Source organism: Formica exsecta, unplaced genomic scaffold (assembly GCF_003651465.1).
Source record: "Formica exsecta isolate Colony F162 unplaced genomic scaffold, ASM365146v1 scaffold443, whole genome shotgun sequence".
NCBI lineage: Eukaryota > Metazoa > Arthropoda > Insecta > Hymenoptera > Formicidae > Formica > Formica exsecta.
The window spans coordinates 323979-347030 of record NW_021851667.1 but is presented as its reverse complement, the minus strand read 5'-3'; the positions used below and the strand labels follow the sequence as shown (position 1 = coordinate 347030).

Below are 23052 nucleotides of genomic sequence, written 5' to 3'. Positions count from 1 at the left end.
TGCCGAGCAGTATCATCGTGCAGGAAGAATGTAAATTAACAACGTTCATCTGAAATATAAACGAGACGTATACAGACGATAACATATCGGCAGAATATTTATTACAGACAATAAACCAGATTTCGGGTACAAAAAATTTTGCAGATATCGCTTTTTCCTTATTTTTATAACATTCGTTCGTATTAAATTGCACGATGACCTATATTTAGGTTGCATATTTCTTCATGTGGCGATATATTTTTATCTCAAACTCTTGCATCATATGCATGCGTCGAGATAGGAGAAGTTTAAAAGAAAAAATTTGCAGCGGATCTACAAATTAAGTCTAAATATAAACCACGAATAATATGATGAAATCAAGGAGACGGTAGCAAATTTACGCCGTTATCGTGCGTAACTTTTTCTCTCAGGATTCTTCCTATCCTTCGAAACCTACTCGATCCGAGAACAAACACTCTTTTACCGGCTTTATCCTTCACCATCCATCACAGGATGATTCATGAGAAGATGAATTTCAATAGAGGACAGCAAGTGAGAAAAGTTAGTTTGCGCGCGAGTTGCTTGCCGTGCCAACATCTGCTAGATTCGAAGCTTTCTATATCTCTCGATTCGCGTTAAAGCACGCACCTCTCGACAACAAGAGATAGAGAGAGATAGAGAGAGAGAGAGAGAGAAAGAGCGAGCTCATTAAATTACTTCGGAAATTCGAGTTGCGCAACTCTTGCACGCAATAACGTTTCTCGCGAAACATAGTACTAGATTGTCAATAATGTCTATACTTTGAATTCTTGAGATCTTTCTATTGTATCGGTAATACATTATACGTATTACATTTTATATATATATATATATAAGATAATTTAATTATATATATAAGTTCTTAAAGTTTCAAATTTTTTTATATATTATTTCTCAATCTTTAGCAATCTTTCCATCTTGTCAAAAGAGATTATTTCATTTTTCTTTCAACTTATTTTATCTATATAGATAAGATCTTTTACTATTAGAATTGTCAAGCTTGAATGTAACAGTAGATTCTTATATGGCAAATTTAAAATAAATTTTTTCTCTCTTAACAAAAAAGCCGAAACAATAATAATTTTCAAAATTTATTATTCTTAGTTTTATAAAATTCTATAATTATTTCAAATTTTTATCGATAATCATTATGATTGTACAAAAAAATTCAATAGCAAAAGGATTAATGTAAACTCACGATATCAGTGTTTAAGTATCACTACGTGCGAAATGATAAACATTTCTGCGAAATGTAAATGTTGCCATCATCATCGCCGTCGTGATCGTTGTTGTACCGACCGTTATCGTCGTCGTCGTCTTCGTTGTTGTCGCCATCGTCCAGGTTCATTAACACCAAGGGCTTAATTTGCCGCTCCTAATTTAGGGTTGCCGTCCCGCTTTTCAATTACCATGCTGCGAGTCAGTCGGCGGTTAGTTTGCGCGCGAGTTGCTTGCCGTGCCAACATCTGCTAGATTCGAAGCTTTCTATATCTCTCGATTCGCGTTAAAGCACGCACCTCTCGACAACAAGAGATAGAGAGAGATAGAGAGAGAGAGAGAGAGAAAGAGCGAGTTCATTAAATTACTTCGGAAATTCGAGTTGCGCAACTCTTGCACGCAATAACGTTTCTCGCGAAACATAGTACTAGATTGTCAATAATGTCTATACTTTGAATTCTTGAGATCTTTCTATTGTATCTTTTTTTCTTTTTATCGTGCGAAGCTTCGTCACGTGTCATTTTTAATTAATACCCAGACGGATAGGTAGACGTCGGGGTAGAGATTAGATATCTTGTCATCAATGTGCAATTAGTCCCGATGTGTGACTTTTTATTAGGAATCTTGGACGATTAATAAACGTGAATATATAAAAAGACCAATGAAATCGAATAAATGTCACGGAATGTACATATGTACATATGCGCTTTCCATACATTTTATTTTTGCCCGTTTTCCGTTTCGTTCAAAGTAAAACGATTCTTTTCTCGAGAAAAAAAATCTTGTCGAGCACGCCTTTTTAAAGACCTGAAGACACAATCCTCTCTACCGTAATTTCTCATTTTAAGACGTTAATTCAAACGCGTTCACCAAATGAGATATTCTATTACGTTGTAGCAACGGCAATGTGTGTAAAGAATACGCAAGGATTCTACAAAGAGCAAAAGTATAATTATTCCATGTTATATTACTAGTGTTCTCCTCTCTCTCTCGCAAGAAAATGTTCTTACTACTAATAAGCATATGTGCTGCTTTATTTTCGCCGATAATGATCGACTACACAATCGCGAAAAATATTTGTAGTAAATTATATACAGAATAAGGAGAATAAATATCATCATTTTATCGTAATTGCTATTGAAAATTTTAAGAATTGGTAATATACAATGCATTTGTAATATAAAATTAAATGATAATTTAATCAATATAGCTAGCGACGCGATTGATCGAACCATCAGTCATCGGTGTCTCGCACGCACGCACGCACGCGCGAAAGTGCACATTAATAAATATTGATTGTAATACCAAAATGTTTATCAACGAAATTAACTTTCAATATTGATAATTATATCAATATATATCTCAATTATATGGTACTGTGTACAATATAATAAACTCAATAATGATTAATTATAAAATAATGTCAAAAAAGTAATAACTATTAATTAATAGAAATTGTAAAATTGAGTAAGAAATAATAATTATTAATTCATTCCATCACAATTATCCCGATCAATCCCTCACTCGTGACCGGTTCCAGTAGAAAAAGTCTTATCGAGTCAGACCACATGGCAAGTCTGGTTGCATCCATATACATATAACGCACGATCTTTAATTTAAATCACCGAATTGTTTAGAAAAGCGTCACCATTGTAATATTTTTCGCCTAGTTTTCCGATATGCAAATAAAACTCGATGCAAATTCGAAGAGATTGTTTCATTCGAGCGAGCTTAATAAAGTTATCGCGGTAAATTGATACGCGAATGTTGATCGAATTATCTTCTCGTTTTTCGAATGATAATGCGCGTCAACGCGTTAGTTTATATAAGTGTCCACTGATTAAGTGGCTCGCGTGAATGAGATGAATTACGCATGCAATAATGCATCATTATTGGGACTATTAATTGATGCGCAATCTTTCGGCCATTGATGCAATTCTTTCATCCTTCTTTCAGTAGCTTTCATTTATCGCTACTTTGCAACACGTTCCAATATCGCCAAAAATCCTTTTAAACCTGCGATGAAAGAAATATCTGGCAGCTTTGAACCAGAAAAATCCTTGTATATTTTAAAGCGAAACTACGCGAGAATTTTTATACGGCATAAATATTATTTTTACTATAAATTATAAGAAAATAATACCTCGTGCGCCGATATATACATAATATAACTTCTCCTCTATATATCATACACAATATAAACTTTCTTCGAGAAACATACAATAAATAAAAGTAAACATATAGTTTATTTTTATTTGCTTCGAAAAAATAAATAAATAAAACGCAATTTTTGCACGTAAAATCTAATTTCTTATGAGCCTTCTTTCCTAGTTTGTTCAATTTCTTTCAACTTGTGTGGCTAGTATGTTTCTAGTCATAAACTTACTTTCTTACGCGTGCAAAGTTTGCGAAATTTTTCTCTTCTTTCTTTATTAACTCTTAGTCTGCATCAGGAGAATATTGAACATTTGATTTTACTTTTATACATTGTGTTTCTTAAATATATAACAAAGAAATAAATAAAAAAATAAATAAATCGATATGTTTGCAGCATTTAAGAAAAAAATTTTAGTATGAAACGTATTTTGAATGAAATGACGAAAGGATTGCTATCTATTCGCAGCTTGACGCTAAGATTTTAAAAAATTATATAAAAATACACGAATTTTTTATAAACTAAAAAGCTGACACAAAAAAATATTTTAAAAAATATTGATACTTAGATTTTTTTTTGGTAATATTTTTTATTAATCGTTCGGGACATACATATGTACGACCGCTTACACCCAGTATCTTTACTAACACGTCTATACAGATTGACGGTTATAGTGGATGCTGGTAATTCGCTCGAATTGCATCATTAGATAACCTCATCAATTCTGCCTCGCCAGAATTTACACGGAGATAAAGATTCGCGCATTTATAGATCGCGAACATCAAATCCATCTATTTGTGTTTCTTATGCTAGATTTATATCTTTGGCTTGAAAAAAAATTGACGCAATATCAAACTTTTAAAATGATTGCCTTAATATTTATAGATTTTTGTTTTTTATTATTGACTAGAATTATTTATTATAAAATTATAATTTATTTTGATGTGTTTGTCTTTAGAAAAATTCTCAGAATATTTCTACTCTTCTGCTTTATAATATTCAGCTTAATATCTGCTACAACACCATCCGCTTAATTCAATCTGTTTAACTATACGAAATTTACATTTCTCAAGCTTTCCATAAATATCACGCTAAATATGAATATATGTTGAACCGCAACTGCTGTCACACGCTTTTGTATGTAACGTTATCGACGGATTGTCAATAAATACGTTTCGAATAAACAACAGAAACGCATTCATACTATCAAACGTTTATGTATAACACAACTTGCATGAATCCTAGAAATCTGTGCAAACAGTGCAAACAGTGCAAACATCTATGCAAAGTCGGACCGCATTATCGCATCGTCCTATACTCTCAAAAAATTTATTTGTTTTACTAAAGAATAAATAAAGCGAGAAAAAGATACATATATGGAAAAGGCAGTAAAAGTAGAGAGTCCATCCGCTGTACAAATAAGTTTGTAACTCACATATGTAACGAGATATTTTTTTCGCGAATACACCGGGAATAATCTAATATAAAAAACAATATACATGTTCCACAATATATATTTCCATCAACCTAAAAGTAGTTACATGCGCATTAACATACGTCAGATACTTTGCTTCCCCGACCAATCGATCGTTTGGAGCTACAATGAATTGTAGCAAAACAATAAATTCCGCTCACGCAAGTTTTATACGCAATTACGCAATGCCGTATCCTGATTTATACAACTAACAAGCTCGGTTTTTTTTTTTTAGAGACAGAATGCAAATTTAGATAGACGTGTAATTCACATGTCTTTGCTTCAGGTTTTCAATTATAGATCGTTACGTTCTATACGAGAAAAACGAATCCAAACATAGTAACAAGTAATTTAAAGTTATATAATAGCAAACACTTGTAATGCTGAAAATACCCTATATTATATCATTGTCGAACTGATTTATTCTTATATTCTATATTATATTATTGCCGAGCTGATTTATTCTTTTTCTCTTTTTAGATGTTTCATAGAAAATATCCATTCGCTCGGAGTATTCACAAGGCTTCTATACGTATGTATATTATCGTGATATAACGATACTATTCTTCGCTTTTTAACGAGATCTCGTGTATCAAATATTACAGTATTGCGTTAGTATTTTATAAAAATATTATGTATCATGACGTATCATAAATCCAACAAATTTTTCTTTGTTAATATCGCGTGGTTTCGTTAAAAAAGTATTACGCGCCATTACCAATCGTAGTCACAAGTAGAACGAGTAAATCTGCAATCCGACGTCTAAGCACATCTCGCGCTTTAAAAGTTGTCTCTGTCTATAATTATGATTATGATTCTCTCTGACGCATTTTCTCTACTAAGAATTTATCAATGCAAATTAAAATAAAAAATTCAAAGCATATATAATTTACATATCGCGACATAAATCACCTCTTATAATAAGCAGCGAATAGAGTTAATTAATCATTTAAGTATGATAACTTTCATTTGTTTCGAATGACTCAAATGCATTTTTTCGTTAATCAGCATAAACGCGCTGCAGTATTTACGAATCAATTACGAGTCTCATCAACCTTGATAATCTTTAATTCGCGTTATACTCTGGCGCGGCAGCTTGTTTATCGAATATGAAGAGGTAAGAACTTGCGCTATCTTTTTCTCTTTTCACCGATTCTCGATCCTCCCCCGAGGCTGGCATCAGTAAATAACGTCAGCGATGCGGAATAATTCGTTTACATTAATATCTACCTACGCGAATCATCCGTGTTTGATATATCGAACTAAATTATTACTCTTTCTTATATGTATACGATGAGGAAATATAACTACAGATGGAAAATCGCCTTTGCTCGAGAAGATACAATCTTTGAAATTTATTTCTAGCAAAAGAATTCGTTTCATTGAATAATTAATTTCCTAATTATCGACAAGCATGTTAGCGAATTGTAGCAAAATATCCTTTTCTCATAAATATAATGAATCGAAAATTGAATAAATTACATGTTGCGCCAATTTTAAATGTTATATCAACATATTTACAATTTCCGAGAATCCAAATTTTCGTGAGATTGAATATATTGTTTATAAAACAGTATTGTTTATTTTATAAAATTAAACTTTTTTTTTTTAATTGAGCCATAGAAAAACGAGCGATTTTAAGTAGCCGATTGAATTTGCAGTAACAAACGTTACGTTTGATAGATAATCGGCCATACTATGAATAGCTTACATAAATAACGAAAAACGATTGTCATGATTAATTTCGATCTGTATCGGAAATTCCAAGAGCAAAAATTCTAGCCGTGTCAAATGTCAAAAATTTCGCGCGTGGATGTATTTGAAAAGACAGTCTCGAAAAACCGAATGTATCTTTAAGGAAAATTTTTAACAAGTTTTTCGACGCCATTTAAAGAGCAGCAGAAAAATAACAAATATTATAGTAAAATTAGAATATTTTCAAGCAATACATTTTTTAAATAAGGAACATTTATTTTCATTTCTCAAATTAAAATGTGAAAATTTTATCACAGGTGAATAATATCGCAAACTTATCGAGATGACCGAATAAAAAGTATAAAACTTTATTTAGAGGAATTGTATTAAAATCTCTTCGCAAAGGAGATCGGATATCTATTGAAATTTTACTCTTTGCAAACGGCAAATATCTTTTACAAAGAATTTAGTAAAAATTGCTTTGTATTAAGTACAGTAAGTCTCTTACGCGCCTAACTTCTTCTATCGTCGGCTTTCGAGAATATTCAAACGTTACTCGAGAAAAAAAGTCGTTTACGCAATGTAACACTTTGCATTGTCGTTAAAAATTCTTTGGGCTTTATATTTCACTCTTACTTTGTAATCTACTAATGTATACAGAACAAAATGGAAATATTTCATGGCATCTAAGTAAATACAATATTCTGAACGTGACGAAGATATTGTACAGACAAAAAGGATTAAACAATATGGTCATGTAGTATTTCGAGAATTTCAACACCGTGAAATCAGATAATCTTGCGAGATTTTAATGCTGCTACGTGTCGCCGCGGTTTTCTTCGAGCTGTGTGTATATGTGTATTCTCGTAACATTAAAATGAGCAAGAATATTTATGTAACTGTCTTATTTATGCAACTGCAAGAAAGAAATTATTTATTATATTAACAAATATATTATTCAACATTATAGATAAAAAATATTTTTATCAGAATACATCTCTCTCAATGTCAGAGAATATTATAAAAAAGTGTAACATTAGTTATCTCGCGATATAATAAGGATCACGTATCCTTTTTCCTTAATTGAAACAAAAGTAAATGGTGCGGACGTGAGGCGGGCGAGCAAATTAAGATGTAAATCAAGAGAATAGACACGAGGCGAATCGTTCAATGTTCTAAAAAATGGCAGACTTATTCAAATGTCGTCGGCTTGAAGTGTTAACGAAGCATTACTTTAAATAATAGCGCGATGATGTGTCATTTGCTGCCTAATGTACTCACACGCGCGAATGACGTATTTTAAATAGCTGCTTCTTTCATAAAATATCCTCTGTAATCTAAAGATCGTGTAACATCATATCGTGATACAAATTTTCATGTTACTTACTTCGTAGTCGACACTGTACATTTTGATTGAAATATTCGTAATTTTTTAAATAATTTAGTTATCACACATTTTTACTGGAAAATCTTGTTCTACAAAAATATAAAGTTTTGTATTTTTTTAATAGAAAAACTACATTTTTTAGAGAAAAAATAAAATTTCCTACAAATATTAATTATGTATATAGTCTGCTATCTTACAATTAAATATAATAATATTATTGAGAGAGAGATAATAACAAGTAATATTATTAAAACATTATTTAAGAGTTTAAAACTTGTTAAAGCTTATTATAATTTAATTCTTTAATAATTATTATTATCATTTTTAATTTTCTTATATAGAGAAATAGAGATTATATCAAAGTTACATATTTCAAATAACGCCGACTAAACAAGACTGTTGTAAGCCCACCATCTATCACGATGCGATTCGCGTATTAAAGATCCATTGAGCGAAGTAGTCGCGCTCTCTTTTACAAAGGGTACTTGATTCATTCATCATTTAACTGGCGACACGCGCCGATGCTGCCGCGCTTTAATTCCGGAGCATTGCTTTAATGAGCGGCGATGCGGTCACGCTCTGTCGCGGCGGTCGCACGTGACTGAATTTAATTTAGCCGACACCTTCGAGATACCTTTGAATAATTTTTCATCTACCCTGTTCTCTCTTTCTCTTCTTTTTTTTTTCTCTCGTCGTACAACGACGCATACTCCTAGGTATGATTTACACGTACAAGAGTCTGATTTGTCTCTTACCTTATAACTCATTTGTTAAAAAAGATTTTACAATAGATTCGCTCGTATCATCCCGATGTAACACCTGATCTGTTTGCGAGATATATTCGTGAAATATTTAAATTTTTAATCGCGTATAATCGAAAAACTATTAGCGTATCGACACACGCATTTATTCGAGAAACTCGAAGAGAAGCCAATGACAATCCGTTATGTATCAGCTGCAAATAGAATAGTTAATCCAGATTTCGGTTGCACGGTTACAAAAAGCGCGAAATCCGCTTTGCGTTTATGCTTCAGCGAAGCGTATCACCGCGCGTATTATGTCCTATCGTCCTTTGCGTTTCATGTAAATGTCGGAGGAACTTATGAAAATTCACTACGCGTGAGAAAGGAATCTTCCACGTTGCGGATTTATCCTTTGCGGTTCGTCGAAAGATGAGTTAAGTCGACCTGACAGATTTCAGTGGCAACTTTTCGCGACGTCTGAAATACCAGCCGAATTGGATTAATAAGTTTCTTCATTCCTTCGATCCGTTGATCGGACGAGACGTAAAGCCACCGTCGCGTCACTCTATCATCTGTTTGACGATAAATAACAAATGTCGGAAGCGCAAAGTTTCCAACTAATTATTAAAGAACAGACTCGGCTTCGTGAAAGTTAGACGTGTCCCGAGTATCCGCGAATGTTAACAAAAGTTTGTTAACAGAGCAACGTCCATATTGACATTATATATGCGTGGCTGAATCAGGGATAAAATGTTGAATGGCCCGTATATTACGTCCGCAGTTTACTAAAGTATGTACTAGTACTTTGATGACGCAAAATTCCGCGCGCGCTTGACCGCTCTCGGGAAGATAAACGTCACGGCTTTAACTAGCCGTGAGACAAAGGTACTCAGAGTCAGCTGTTGAGGTGAAACGGGACGGTAATGCGGTGAGTATGTCACCGCCACGTTTTACGAAAGACAAAAGAGGGATAGGGCTTTATGTTTAGTCGCTGTAATAATGAATATTCTATGTAAATGCAATATGCGAGCGAACAAAAAATCTTATTTAAAAATTCGTATTTTTCCATAAAAGTCTACGTAAATTCATATATATATTCAAATTAAATGAATAAGACTTAAATGCGTACGATTATAAGTAATATAATATTAATATTAACATGCTCGTAAGGAAAAATTGATCGATATACACATATAATACAATAGTGAGTTAAATTCTCCTTTTTTTTAGAATCAAGAGCAAAAACGATAATAAAATGTGGAAAACGTAATATTGCTTTTTTCGCATTATATCTTGTCTCGCATGTATCCTATGAAATAATAAATTCAATGAAATTTTTCACAGGAAATGTCCGCTTTTTGTAATAACCGATGTATCGGATTCCAATAAATAAAGTAATGAGAAATTAAAAATGACGCTTCGGGGATTAATATTCTCTTTCGATTAAAAGTCAAATCTACAATGTGTAAAGAAGAGGACAGCTTCTTTCAGAAAGATTTCCTCAAAGAACCGTTTTCTCCTTTTTTCAAAAGCTTATTCAATTATTTTTATATATGTATGTATATATCATTCCCATATAGCTATGCGATAAGCACGTACTGAGAAAAATATGCTCTCATCTAGAGTAATTGGAATCAATTTCTCGTGCTAATATCACGTAATTTGGAGCATTTGCTTGGCCGTTATCGAGGAAATCATCGTTGCAAGAGAACGAGTCAATTCGCATGTGATCACGTACGTCACGCACACGCGCAACCTCCACATAGCGTGTTTTCTTACAACTTCGTACATAATAAATTTTTCTCTCTCGATATCCTCGTGCACGTACAAATCAATCAATCGCTCTCGCTCCGCTATTTCAGCACGGATTTATCCGCGCTTTTCATCTCGTTCGCTCGTATTCGCTTGCACGAAGGAAACCTTAAGAGGCGGTAACTCGATGCGTTTTCCTCTGTTCCGTGAAAAATGCGCAAGCTTGCCTTTATACCGCGGTGACGAGATACTCGAAGAGGAAATTGAGGAGCAACTGGCAAGGGTAGATTGCGCCGGTCAAAAATACAAGGCAATCAGGATGCAACCTTATGCCATAGGTCGACGATCGTGTAAATATAACCGGACACGACAAGAGGTAAACGAGAGCCCTGTTTGAAATTATTTTGATCACGGTGTCTCGGGTTTCCTGATCTATGGACAATATCGAAGCACGCTAATTAGCTTGCATTAAATAAAAGCAACTAAAAATATCTAAGGACTATCATCAAGGATCAAGTTTCAAGAGAGTTGCAAATAAAAAAGCTTTGCTCTATAACATTAAATAGATTCTTTACTTTAATCAAATTTTAGCTTGCTATTCATTCGCAAAAAAAAGAATTCGATGTTATATATTTTAGGAATTAAAGGAACAGGAAAATAACGTCCTGATTAAATTTCCGCTAAAGAAGGATTAACTAAAGAAGACAAGAAAGAGGGAAAGAAAAGGAAAATTAATAGAATGAAAAAACGCGAAAAACCTGTTATATCGAAAACATTTCTGTCATATCTTCTCTATACGTTTTCTCCATTGCACAATCAAGTGAAGAGAGAACAAAGAAAGACGCTTGACTATTACGATGCAATATTGAGAGAGCATACGATTAATTCGTTAGCTGCACAGATTCAAATAATTCATAATAAATTATAAGATATAAGAGCAAAATCTTCCAATTTTTTTCTCAATTTCTTTGCGTTAAAGAAATGCAATACTATTCTGCGCATTATAAGAGGATGTTAAACGCGAAATATTAAATATAGATATCGTGAAAAAAATTATTTATCATAAATTTTGCCTCCATATCTCGGATCGTCTATCAAGTTGATGCATCGTAATAGCAATCGAGGCTCTCGCAATAAAATCCATTCGCTGTGCCTTCAATTCGAAATATGCTCGTAATCATTTCCATATCGATTATCTGTTAACAGCGGCATTACATACAAACATTACGCATATGTATAGGTGCCTGCATTCCCACAATGCCAAACGATTCGCCTCGTAAAATGATAAGTAAGGGCACAATCATTACTTTAGCATTATATATTTAACATCACGATTTCATTTGCGATAATATGACAATTTTTCACGCATTCTCCAACGAGCGATAAACCTTTCCTATCTGTTTTAATACGAGCAAAATCGCTGCTCTCGTAAGTGCGTAAGCAAAGGAAGAGAGAGGATTTACAATGTCTCTTGCAAAAGATATAAACACGTAGGCAATGAAGATAAATTCACGTTAGCACGGTATAAGACAAAAGTATGTTTTTAAATAGCATTACGCAAAATATTTTGCTGATGGTTAGTCAAATTTTCAAATTAATTACTTTAAAATTGTTAATATTGACTTTTTTACCGATATTTGCTTTAAATTAATAATTTCATTAAAATATTAAAAGTCTATTAAATTAATAAAAGTAATTTAATAAAACTGTAGAAAAATAGAATAGAGCCGAATTTGCTTATGTGTATTTATATTTGTTATATACGTAGGTATATGAATGCATACTAAAAATTAACACTGAAAAATATTACGATTGTAAAGTTTAGATAACGATTTGTCAGAATTTGTCGGTCATAATTTCACCGAAATGCAAAGGTAGGGAAGTAAAATTAAGGATAATGTCGATACTAATTCATCCTCTTTAAACTGTCACGATAAACTGTTATTAGACTGATCATTAAGTAGTGTTCAGTAAAGGATAAGGTGCTCTCAAATCATTATCCAATTGGCGTAGCTAACTCGATCACCTTGCAATAATGACGATCCAACAGCAGCGGTAGCGAAGAAAAATAAGTGATAGTTAGCGCACATTCTTAAAGAAAAAGATGTAATTAAATTGATATCATCGTTTTTCTATCTCGCCGAATAGCAATAATGCTAATTAAAAGTCACATTTCCGAAAATAATCGGGAATTGGTGTATCATATAAAAATACGTAAAACTATATATGTATAGCATTTTAGTTTCACGAAAAATAATTTCAAAAACTTTTGTTTTTATATTTTATAAATTATTTCTTTTTCTTTCTCTCTTTCTCTCTTCAACTCCTCTCTTCTCGCGTAATAGTATGAAATTATCGTTTACAGATATCTTCCGCTACGAATATTTTCGCGAGAGATTCTCTTTTCAACAAGTGTGTAAATTATTATCGAGAACGTGATATGAGAATTAATTTTAATCCTATGTCGATCGTACCTTGCACGGTAGCGTTTCCGATGCAAACTGGTATTGAACTTGTCATTATCGCCGCGTTCGTCGATGACACTGCGAAAGTTTGCTTACAGAGAGCTCGGTCAACCCGAGCACGAGCGTAAGCGTCAAGATAGCGCGATTTCAGCTCTTTGGCGCCGGTTACGCAGATAAAGCTGCGCCAAGCGCCGGCTTTAGTACCAGCAGCAGCAGCCTTCGGTGTGTAATTGCTTCTAATTTTATACACTTTTATCGTTTATCGTCGCCGCCGATTCTTTTTCCGTCCTCGGTCGGAGCTACGCGTCGCCGTCGATCGCCCCCGGTCCACACCGCCCGCGATTCGTATTCGCGATAAATCTGCGTAATAGTGGCACGTGGTACCCATTGTACACACGGGGTCAGTATTGTCTTAACACATGAATCTGTATCGGGGCGCGTGATTCGTCTCTAAATATTCGCGCGTCATCATTGTCATGTTGGTCATATTAGACAGAGACGGATGATAATTTTATATTAATAATCAATTCAAAAAATGAATTTTTTAATAATAATTTTATTTTGCTTTAAGATATCGTTTACTTTTTCCAAATAACGGTCGCGATAAATATTTAGAGACGAAGCACAGGCGCCGAACATACGCTTGCAAATTCATATATTGAGATGTTTTTGACCCCGTGTATACTAGCTGTTCTAATTACATATCGGCGACGACAAAAAATCGTCAGTCTCTCGTGCAAAAATCGATTGACGAACGCGACATTCGTCGCGAGATAATAATTGCTAACTGCAAACGCGATAGGAAAAGCTCTACTTTACACAATCTATAACGAATATCCTTTGACCCTTTTATTTATGCGAGCCACGCTCCTTAAAAAAATCTAGAAACATTAAAACGTTCGCGTACGTTGAAAATCAAAACGGCATGTTTGTTTCTGTAAATGAAAAGTAAAGAATGTAAAAATATAAACATTCCGAAACGCTCTGTAACGAAAGCAAAGGATTACTCGTACGAAATAGAAAATGCGTTCCGTTCTTTCACTTGCAAAAAAAAAAAAAGATTGCGCTTCTCCACTTTTAATTAGCAACAGTATTGGTTATCCTATTGTTTTGTTAACAACTCGTGTTCTGTATTCTATAATGGATTACCCAGAAAAAGTTCTACAATAAAATGTATCTTGAAAAATGCGATCTACATTCGATACATCTTTAAAGTTCTACAAATCATATTCCCGCGAAAATATATTAATTGTCATGTCTTGAAAATAATGTTTTCTTTTGTTTTTAGAGTTTTATTACATAATACAACGATGACGTAGAATTAAGATTCTCTAAATCTTTAGTTCTGTTTACAGATAAATATATTGGTTTGTTGATGAAAATTAGATCAACTTTTCTAGCAATGTATATATACATACTTCTCAATGCGTACAATAAAATTAAACTAATTAATTAATTAAATATTTTACGAATTATTTTATATCTTTCATGTCATCACAGAGTCGATATATTTATGAGGTGTTACATTATCATTCATAATTTTGATTACACTTATGCATTTGTTCATGTGAATTATTTCAACCGAGTTTACCGCGGATTCATCGTAGTGCGTCTGGAAAATCAGTTAGCCGAATCGCATCACTGATGATCTATGCGGTTATTAGCCTTAATAAGCTGCGGCGGTTCGATTATGTGCTACTTCTGGACGCATGAATTCGATAGATTCGAATTGTAAAGCAGTTAATCGTTCCGCGTAAATCTCAACGCAATTTTCCGCCTTGTAGGAACCTCAACCTGGTGGAGAAAAATTCTGTCTAAATTTTGTATAACTTTACCCGATATTCTTCTTGTCTTATTATTTATTGACGTTATAATATTTTACTAAAATATGTGTTGAGAAACTAAATATTTTGTGCAGCTTATTCTTATATATTTTAATATTTTAAATTTAATTATTAACTAATTTTTTCTTTTTTCAAATTTTCGATGCTCTTGTAATTCTTTTCGTATGAAATAACAACTGAAAAAGAGAATCCACATTTTGTATAAAGTTTTGTACTTCGCATCATCATATATTTATAATACAATAATAAAACAACATGTAATTCTAGCAATGTCTCGCCGTTCATTGACTTTTAAAGATGCACTACGAATTGAAGTGAATATACATGAATTTAATGTAAAATTCTAAAGGAATGTTCCAGGAAAATGTGAATGAAAATGCGCACGCGACAACGGGAGAAGGAATCGCGCAAAGAAAGTTATCGAAACCGTAAATAGAATCATCGTACACGTACGTTATACGCGGGCAAAACATATCAAACTAATCTTCGCATTCATGAGATACTCCTGTGGATGATGTAGGACGATGAGAGCATCACACTTCAAACAGAAACTCAAAGCTCGTCTTGAGTTTCGTTGCGCGACTGTCCCTAGTTCGATGCAATATTATCCGCGAGAACGATGCGAATTTAGATTAAAGCTTTATATCCTGACCTGTGCGGACGTTAAACACCCGCCTGTTAGATAATATAATAGAACGACGTGTAATTCTAGCGGCATAATGTTTCATCGCCCATTGAGTTTTACAAGTGTATTGCGAATTGAAGCAGATTTACATGAATTTAATGTAACGTTATAAAGGAATGTGTTCCAGGAAAATATCAACGGAAGTAAGCGTGTATTATTTAGGTACCTCACAGTCGCAATAAGTAAGAATAGACAAACTAATTCGTATAGAGTATAGAGAGATATTGGACTGTTAGGCAAAATATCGGTTTAACAATTAATAATTCTCGAATAATGTTCAAAAAGATCAAGCGATTCAAACAATTTTCAATTATAAATTTTTCGCGTTTTATATTTTTTTTTATAACGTCATATCTATGTATCGTAAAATAATATTACAAAAATTCCATAATTCTCTACGGTTTCCACAAACCTACTTGAAAATTTGCAAATAGTTCACAGAGTATAATTTTATAAGAGAAGTAAATCGACACATAATACTTGAGAGATAAAAGATTTACTTGAATTTCTACGGAAATTAGCTTTTTGACGTTTGAAATAATTCAACAGTTTGAGAGGAATGAAAGATTTATATCAATTAGAATAACGTATGTTAGGAAACATATGTTGGTAAGGATTAGAAATTAAGACAAGACCGAGATTGATTTTGTTATGTCCGACCTGTCAGAACCGGGCACATTGTCGATGCAAAACAATCGCCGTGTTCACGATTACTCGAGAGATTCGCACGGGGTTATCTACTCGTACATGTCGAACGGAAAATCGATCGTTTAACGTGCTCGAAACTTTCAATGAAAAAGAGAGTTCTGCCGCGGATTGTCGTCCCACGTCCATAGATATACATGCAACCGAAAGAAATTCGATTAACGCCGCGATACAGAAACGCTCGTTTCAAAATGTCACTCGCGCCGATTACACGAATTGCCGGCGATATTGGACGCACCACGAGCTACATATCGGAGCGCAGAGTGGCGAAGTAAATTTGAAAAATTTTGATAAAAGCGCAATAATCGTATATTATTTAACTTGATTAACCAGCTTTGATAGTTGAAAATTCAGAGATTCTCTCTAGAAACTTGAGAATTTTTCATATAAGTGTATAATACAATATTATCACTGCCATCTTCTTTCAAAATTATTATGAATATGTATATATATACATAAAAAATATTATATTATTACATAATAAAATAATAAATATAATTCAAATGTAATTCAATAAAATACAATTATGTAAATGTCAATTTTAAAGAAGAAATAATATATAACTAAACAAATATTTTATATAAAAAAATTATTTGTCAATTGTCATTAATTACAAGCAAAAAATTCCATACACGTGTAATCTTACAAAAACTGTTTGACGACTCGGATAAGCACCTGCTTCATTTAATAAACAAACTAAACATCGCTGTATTTTTGCTGTATTAAGAAAAGTTTTTAAGCTCTCACAATATCCAGTCGCAAATCTCACGGGGAAAAATTTTCTCAACTTATCAGTATCGTTAAACTGTCGCCAAGTTTGATCATACAATAAGATAGGTATGATTTTTGTAAATCTTACATCTTTTTCTCCACATAGTATTATAGTAGTAAAAGAACCGTAGTAAGTATATATGTAATTTTGCTTTCGCGCAAAAAATAATGTTTACACTTTGTAATTAAATTCAATTTATTTCTAAGTAATTTCATTAATATAATATTCTGCGCTTTAATTTACTTATAAAATGCTAATGAATGAAAGAAATAGATTGTTATAAAGTCTGCGTCTCTCGACATTAGCAAATTAACTAAGTTTTATGTATCCCTTCGTATAAATTGTGTCGAAAATATTAATCAAATGTTGTGTGTTCAATGATCAATTGACTCCATGTAATAAACGGAATCGCTTATAGCGTAAAGATATTGAATACGCGCTGCGATTTATCGCTCGCCGAATCATGATTACATGGCGCGGATTTAGATAGATGGTCCGAAATGGTCCTCTAGACTGTAGACAAACGAAATTTGTGTAAACGCCTAGGCGGACGTAAAGAGAGAGCCAAACTGTACCGTAAAGACGAGATCGAAAAGTACGAGCGGGAAATAGCTAATAACGAGGTAGAGCCGTGAAGCGATGGTGGAACGAAGCGAGACGTATAAATCCCAGAACCCGGGATAAATCGCGACGCAATATCAAAGGATCCAATATACTCGATATATACCCGTAGAAGCTATAGCCGCGGGTTTGCTCCCCTTTGGATCCATGCCATTCAATCAAAAAAAGAAGAAAAAAGAAAAAAATAACTTTGACGTTGAACGCTTGTTTTATTATCGCGACATTTATCTCGCGGAATTGTACCGATCCGCGCATTTAATCTCGCTTATCAAATAATTACGGCACGCCCGTAAGAGCGTGATAATGATTCACCGACCTCAGTCCAGCTGTTGAATCTCTAACCTCCGAATATATATCTCCAATTACAATTTTACCGTATTAACTGGTCTAATTAACATTATTATTAATTATAACATATATGTATATGTACATGTGTGTAATGTTAAAGAGACGTAAATGTAATTAGATGTAATTTGCTAATATATGTAATTAATAATAATTGTCATAAATATATTACTTTCTTATACCGGTTTTTTGATATCGGTCCCGTTTCCTTTTTTATTGCATTATATTTATAAAATTCGTTCTGTTTTTAACACAAAAATCCTTCTCTATGCAATCGAATAAACAATAAGTTATTTAATAATATTTTATAATAATTTTATCACACATATAAATATCATATGTGATATTACGCGAGCTCTTGTTTGTTTAATATATTGATATTGGCATTGGTATATAGTCAAATAATAAAATATTGAAAGAACACTTGCCTGAATGTACATAATATAGTTTTCTTTCATAAAAGAAATATAAACACATTCATGGAAAATAGATACGGGTCCATATAGGCTTACCCATAGAGAGTTCAATTCGGCGAATAAATGGCGACATTAATTCTTGAGCAGGAAACGTTATCATAAGTGAATAGGTAAGTGAAAAAGAAATGGAATTATATATTGAAATAAAATATAAATTATTCATGTCTCTAAAGCTAAGTAAAAAGGTAATTACGTACATGTTCCATTTTCTATTAATTCGATATTTTACAATAATTCGAGGGACAGAACTGTGCTTTGCGCGTTCACTACGTGCAGCCATAATCGCGCCCTTATAATCGCAATTAAATATCATATTAATTGGTAACGCCGTTTATTATTGATCCGCAACATTAATTGGTTGATATTACATGAGCACATGAGCGCGCCCTTTGTCGCCCCTTTGTTTATATATAATTATATTTATATACAGCGTGCGATTAGTGATTATATTCGCTGTGCTTCGTAAAACATGGTACATAGAAAATTTAATCAAAATAAATCTGTCCGACGAGCGAGACCCAAGATGGTAAATAATAGACTGTTCTGTTCTCCGGGGGGATACGTTTTCGATTTTCGCATAAAGTATAGATTAGCGCGCGCATGACACTAAATTAGTATCTAGACAATTTTGATTCGCGATGTTAACATATCGATAAAGTGTAAAGGTTGAATTTACACAATAAGCGCGCTGACGTGGTTTATCGGATTATCGCAATCGATCGGTGTAAATAAATTTTATTATTTATGCTACACTCGCGATAACAAACGAACAAGTCAACCGATCGGGAAATAGCATACATAAACGATGCATATATACAGACATACATTTGTATTGGCACGATTATTCAATCGTAGATCGCTGGTAGAATAATGGACGTAGAATTTCCGGATAAAGGAGCAATCAAACGTTAAAACTATTTTCGCGAAACCAATTTACATCAACTTACTTCTTTAAAGTCAACGTGACTCTTCGATTATGACACGGTAAACCGCTTATCTGCAAACGATAAGAAGGCTATACTGAAATTGACAAGTATTGAAAACAATGTGTCAAATTTGTTTTCACGGATAATTTTCACACTCCACGCGAGATCCTCCTAGCCATGAATTTGTACAAAATCGCTTTGCAACTGTATACAAATGTAAACAATACCAGAATTGATCAATGTTAATACGTGCCGAAAGAAATAATGTGAATTAAGTTTAGCCAATTATATTTCCCAAGAAGGCCCTATCTTGGATCTTATCCCCCTTGGACGCGATCAAAATAAAAGCTCGCGACAGGAAGTCACTTACTTGTTGAATTTGCGAAGACTCCGTGGAAGGACCGGCCCGTGGGAGAATCCTGGACTAGTACTCTCTCCGCGATTCTTTGCCGAAAATAAAGGAGCGGGTGTGACGCGCGGGGATGAAATTTCTCTTCTCAAGGAAGACGTGAAGGTGTACGAGGGACGACTTTGACTTCCGGCTTCGATCGCGAGTCGTCAATATTGAAACCGTCTGAACTGAGATGAGAAGAATAAAACCGGAGGTGTGACAGAATTCGACACACAGTGATAGCGACGACGGTCGTGAGGATGACCTGGACAGGCGCCTTTAACAGGTGGCACGCCGGAGTTCCTCACTGTCCAGAGTGCTAACGACGTGTGACGTCGACGCCTCGGTGCGAGAGGGCTTTTATAGCCGGTCGGTGCCGCCGACTCGACTCGACCTCCACTCGGCAGTCTCTACTCCACTCGGCGCGACCTTCCTGCCTGCTTAAAGACTTTCTTGGCCCTATCAACTGATTTGTCATTACACTTTCCACTCTCGAGCCCTTTCGCACCCGTCTGTCTCTTTCTCTCTCGTGATATCCCTCGCAACTATTGTTCGTCGTAGGAGGGAAAGATTCATAAAATAGACGTGCGATCTCGTTTAACGATGCGCGCTCGTCCTTAAACACTTTCCGCCCTCGCCTCTCTCCGCACCTTTCTCTCGCAAAATGATAAAGGATTAATCATCTTCCTTGTAAACAGTTTACAAGTTTTTTTTAACACTGTCATACGTATTGTCGCATTTTTATTTTAACGTGATATCTTTTTACAATCTTATATTGTTATTGTCTAATAAACGACATGCATCGTTGAAACTTTTTTTTTTAAATTTATTATTTATTATATTATTTAATATATGTATAGCATATTATATCTACATATTGTATAGGATTTTATGAATTTTTCTTCACCTATATCATTTCTTATAGGAAATATTAAAAACAAGCATCAATATGTACGATAAATTATGTAATTCAAGAAACTGGTCTGTTCCCGCGAAACAAATCAGTTTCTTTTCATCCACCTCGACATTATACAAATGAAGAAATTCATAGAGATCATTAGGGAAATTGCAAAATACAAATTTGTCATTGAATTATTTTATATCTATTCATGAAAATCTGTACTATTCAGAAAACGAGAGGCCCTTCATGTATATAATTCATATATAATTCGTCTGTGAAAACCTCTTTTAATCTTTTTTGACTTATTCATGTTGAATAAATATTAAATTAATTAGATTATACCCAAAATATTTTATCCATCCGTTTTATAAATAAATGAACATCATTCGAAATGTGGTGTGTATGAAAACAGAATATTTAATTAATTAATATTAATCTTGCTCTTACTAAACCCGCACGAAAATATAAAAAATGTATATTGACAGCGTAGGACGAAATTGCCGAACAAATCGTGATAAGGAACGGTACATCTTTCCCTCTTTTTCTTTGCTTATTTTTATTTGCCGTTCAGTAACAATACCCGTAAGAAAATAGCTGTGGCATACAATAGCCTATTGTAAGAATATTTCTACTTCAAAGTGAACAAACACGAGATAAAAGAACAGATTGAAACGTAAATTATCAACAAGAATGGATAAATGTTGAAGTGCGCGAATAAATACGCTGTAAATTATTTAATTTTATAGGGAGTAATTTTTATCATTTCCATAAAGGAAAAATTGGTGAATGATTATTACGTACAATCCCAATAGATAGATAATACAATATTAGATATAAGAAATATGCAATGCAAAAATATATTATAATATTTGTATTAATAATACTGTTTACACACGCGTCGTCGCGTTTATCTACCTGTATGAAGAGATGCTAGCGGCATTGATTATGAAAATGCAACATCTGCATAAGCACGATAATGAAATTAACTGGATTTACGCCAGGATTCGTTCAACGATTTAATTATATTTTGAAAATGGCAATGAAACATTCTACTTGTTGCCAGAGATTTTATTATTTCATATTTTCCATTACATATATGTGCGTAATGTATGTAAGTATATTCGCGAGGAACACGTCGTACGCGAGCACAACATCTACAAATACGAACGGTATTTACGTAAAACTTTAATGGCACGCTCTGACATAATAATGATGTTTAAATAAATATGACATTGTCACATATTTTCGTAAATCTTTTTTTTTATAGATAAATAAAAAGAGAGATATATATATATATATAAATGTACAATAATATTTTATGCGACAGTAGATACTGTGTAAACAATATTTTCTTCCTTCTTTTGAAATATTCCATATAAAAAAACGTGTTAATATCTGTTACTTTCAGTTCATGAAAACAACACAGCGATATAATGAGAAACATGCAAATATATCTATCTATGTAAATAATAAAATATCGAAAAATCGAGTCGCGCATAATTTTACAAATAAATGTGTTAAAATCTAAAAATAATATTTAGAGAAAAGAAAGATATTTTGTCGTTGTAAAAGTTTATCACAAAAAGAATTTGAACAAAAAAAAAACATTTTAAAACTATAACCAGCAAGAATCAAGGCTCGAATGAAAGAGATAACGGAAGGATGTTCGTCTGAATAGTACGATTTACAAATAAACGCCGCGTCATTCATTAATCCAACGGTCGACGATAAGTTCCACTTAACGGTATGATGACGAATATATTGTCGAAACCACTACTCGCCGCGCCACTGTGAAATTCCACCCTAAAGTAATTAAGCAGCGCGTCATCGAAGTGCAACTTTATGATTGCGTTCAACATCGTCCCGCCTGGCCATCTCTGCTATTAGCACTCCCATCGTCCGGACTCTGTTCTAGAGCTCTCGATGTCGATATCAGAAACTGATATCAGCAACGATATGGACGAGCATACCGATATAGATATGATTGCAAATTTTTTCTCATCTAGTAATTGTCCAAGGATATATTTCTTTACGTTACCATTCAGAAGCACTGTCATTTTGTTTGTTTATATTTTGATTATCATATGCACATATAAATTCAACTTTAAGAGAATTAATATAATCTATCAAACAGAATGTTTTTAATATTGCTTATGATTTAATATTACATAAATAATAATGTAAATAATTCATCGCTATGTAATTAAGAACCTATGAGACAATCAAATATTCATGGTAAATATTCGAAAAGATGAGTAGTTGTGGTATCGGTGTGCCTCGAAAAGTCAACTAATTCTCGCAGTGGAGTAACTAGTCGTCTGAACCGACGCTTGATCGAAACCCGTAAAATTCGTCAGAATTACGAGAACAAAATAGATGCCAGATTTCGTATTTGAAATAAAATCATATAAAAAAAGTTACGCTAAGCAAACACGATCTCATTAAATATTTTTAATCAATTTTTATATATATATATATA

At 33.4% G+C, this 23052-nt stretch overlaps 1 protein-coding gene across 3 annotated transcripts in view; it reads right to left on the bottom strand.

Annotated features, from left to right (window-relative positions):
* Positions 1-23052, bottom strand: part of LOC115240630 (diuretic hormone 44) — a 33919-nt gene that overhangs the window by 5622 nt on the left and 5245 nt on the right. The window contains exons 1-3 of one of the 3 annotated variants that reach the window (XM_029815895.1): positions 19652-20003; positions 19303-19352; positions 7-49 (exon numbers count right to left, since the gene is read on the bottom strand). In XM_029815895.1, the coding sequence (XP_029671755.1) occupies positions 7-49 (43 nt within the window). In that variant the 5' untranslated portion in view covers positions 19303-19352; positions 19652-20003. Of the gene's footprint in view, positions 1-6; positions 50-19302; positions 19353-19651; positions 20004-23052 lie in introns of those variants that run through there. The other 2 variants (XM_029815894.1, XM_029815893.1) reach the window with 2 other exon arrangements.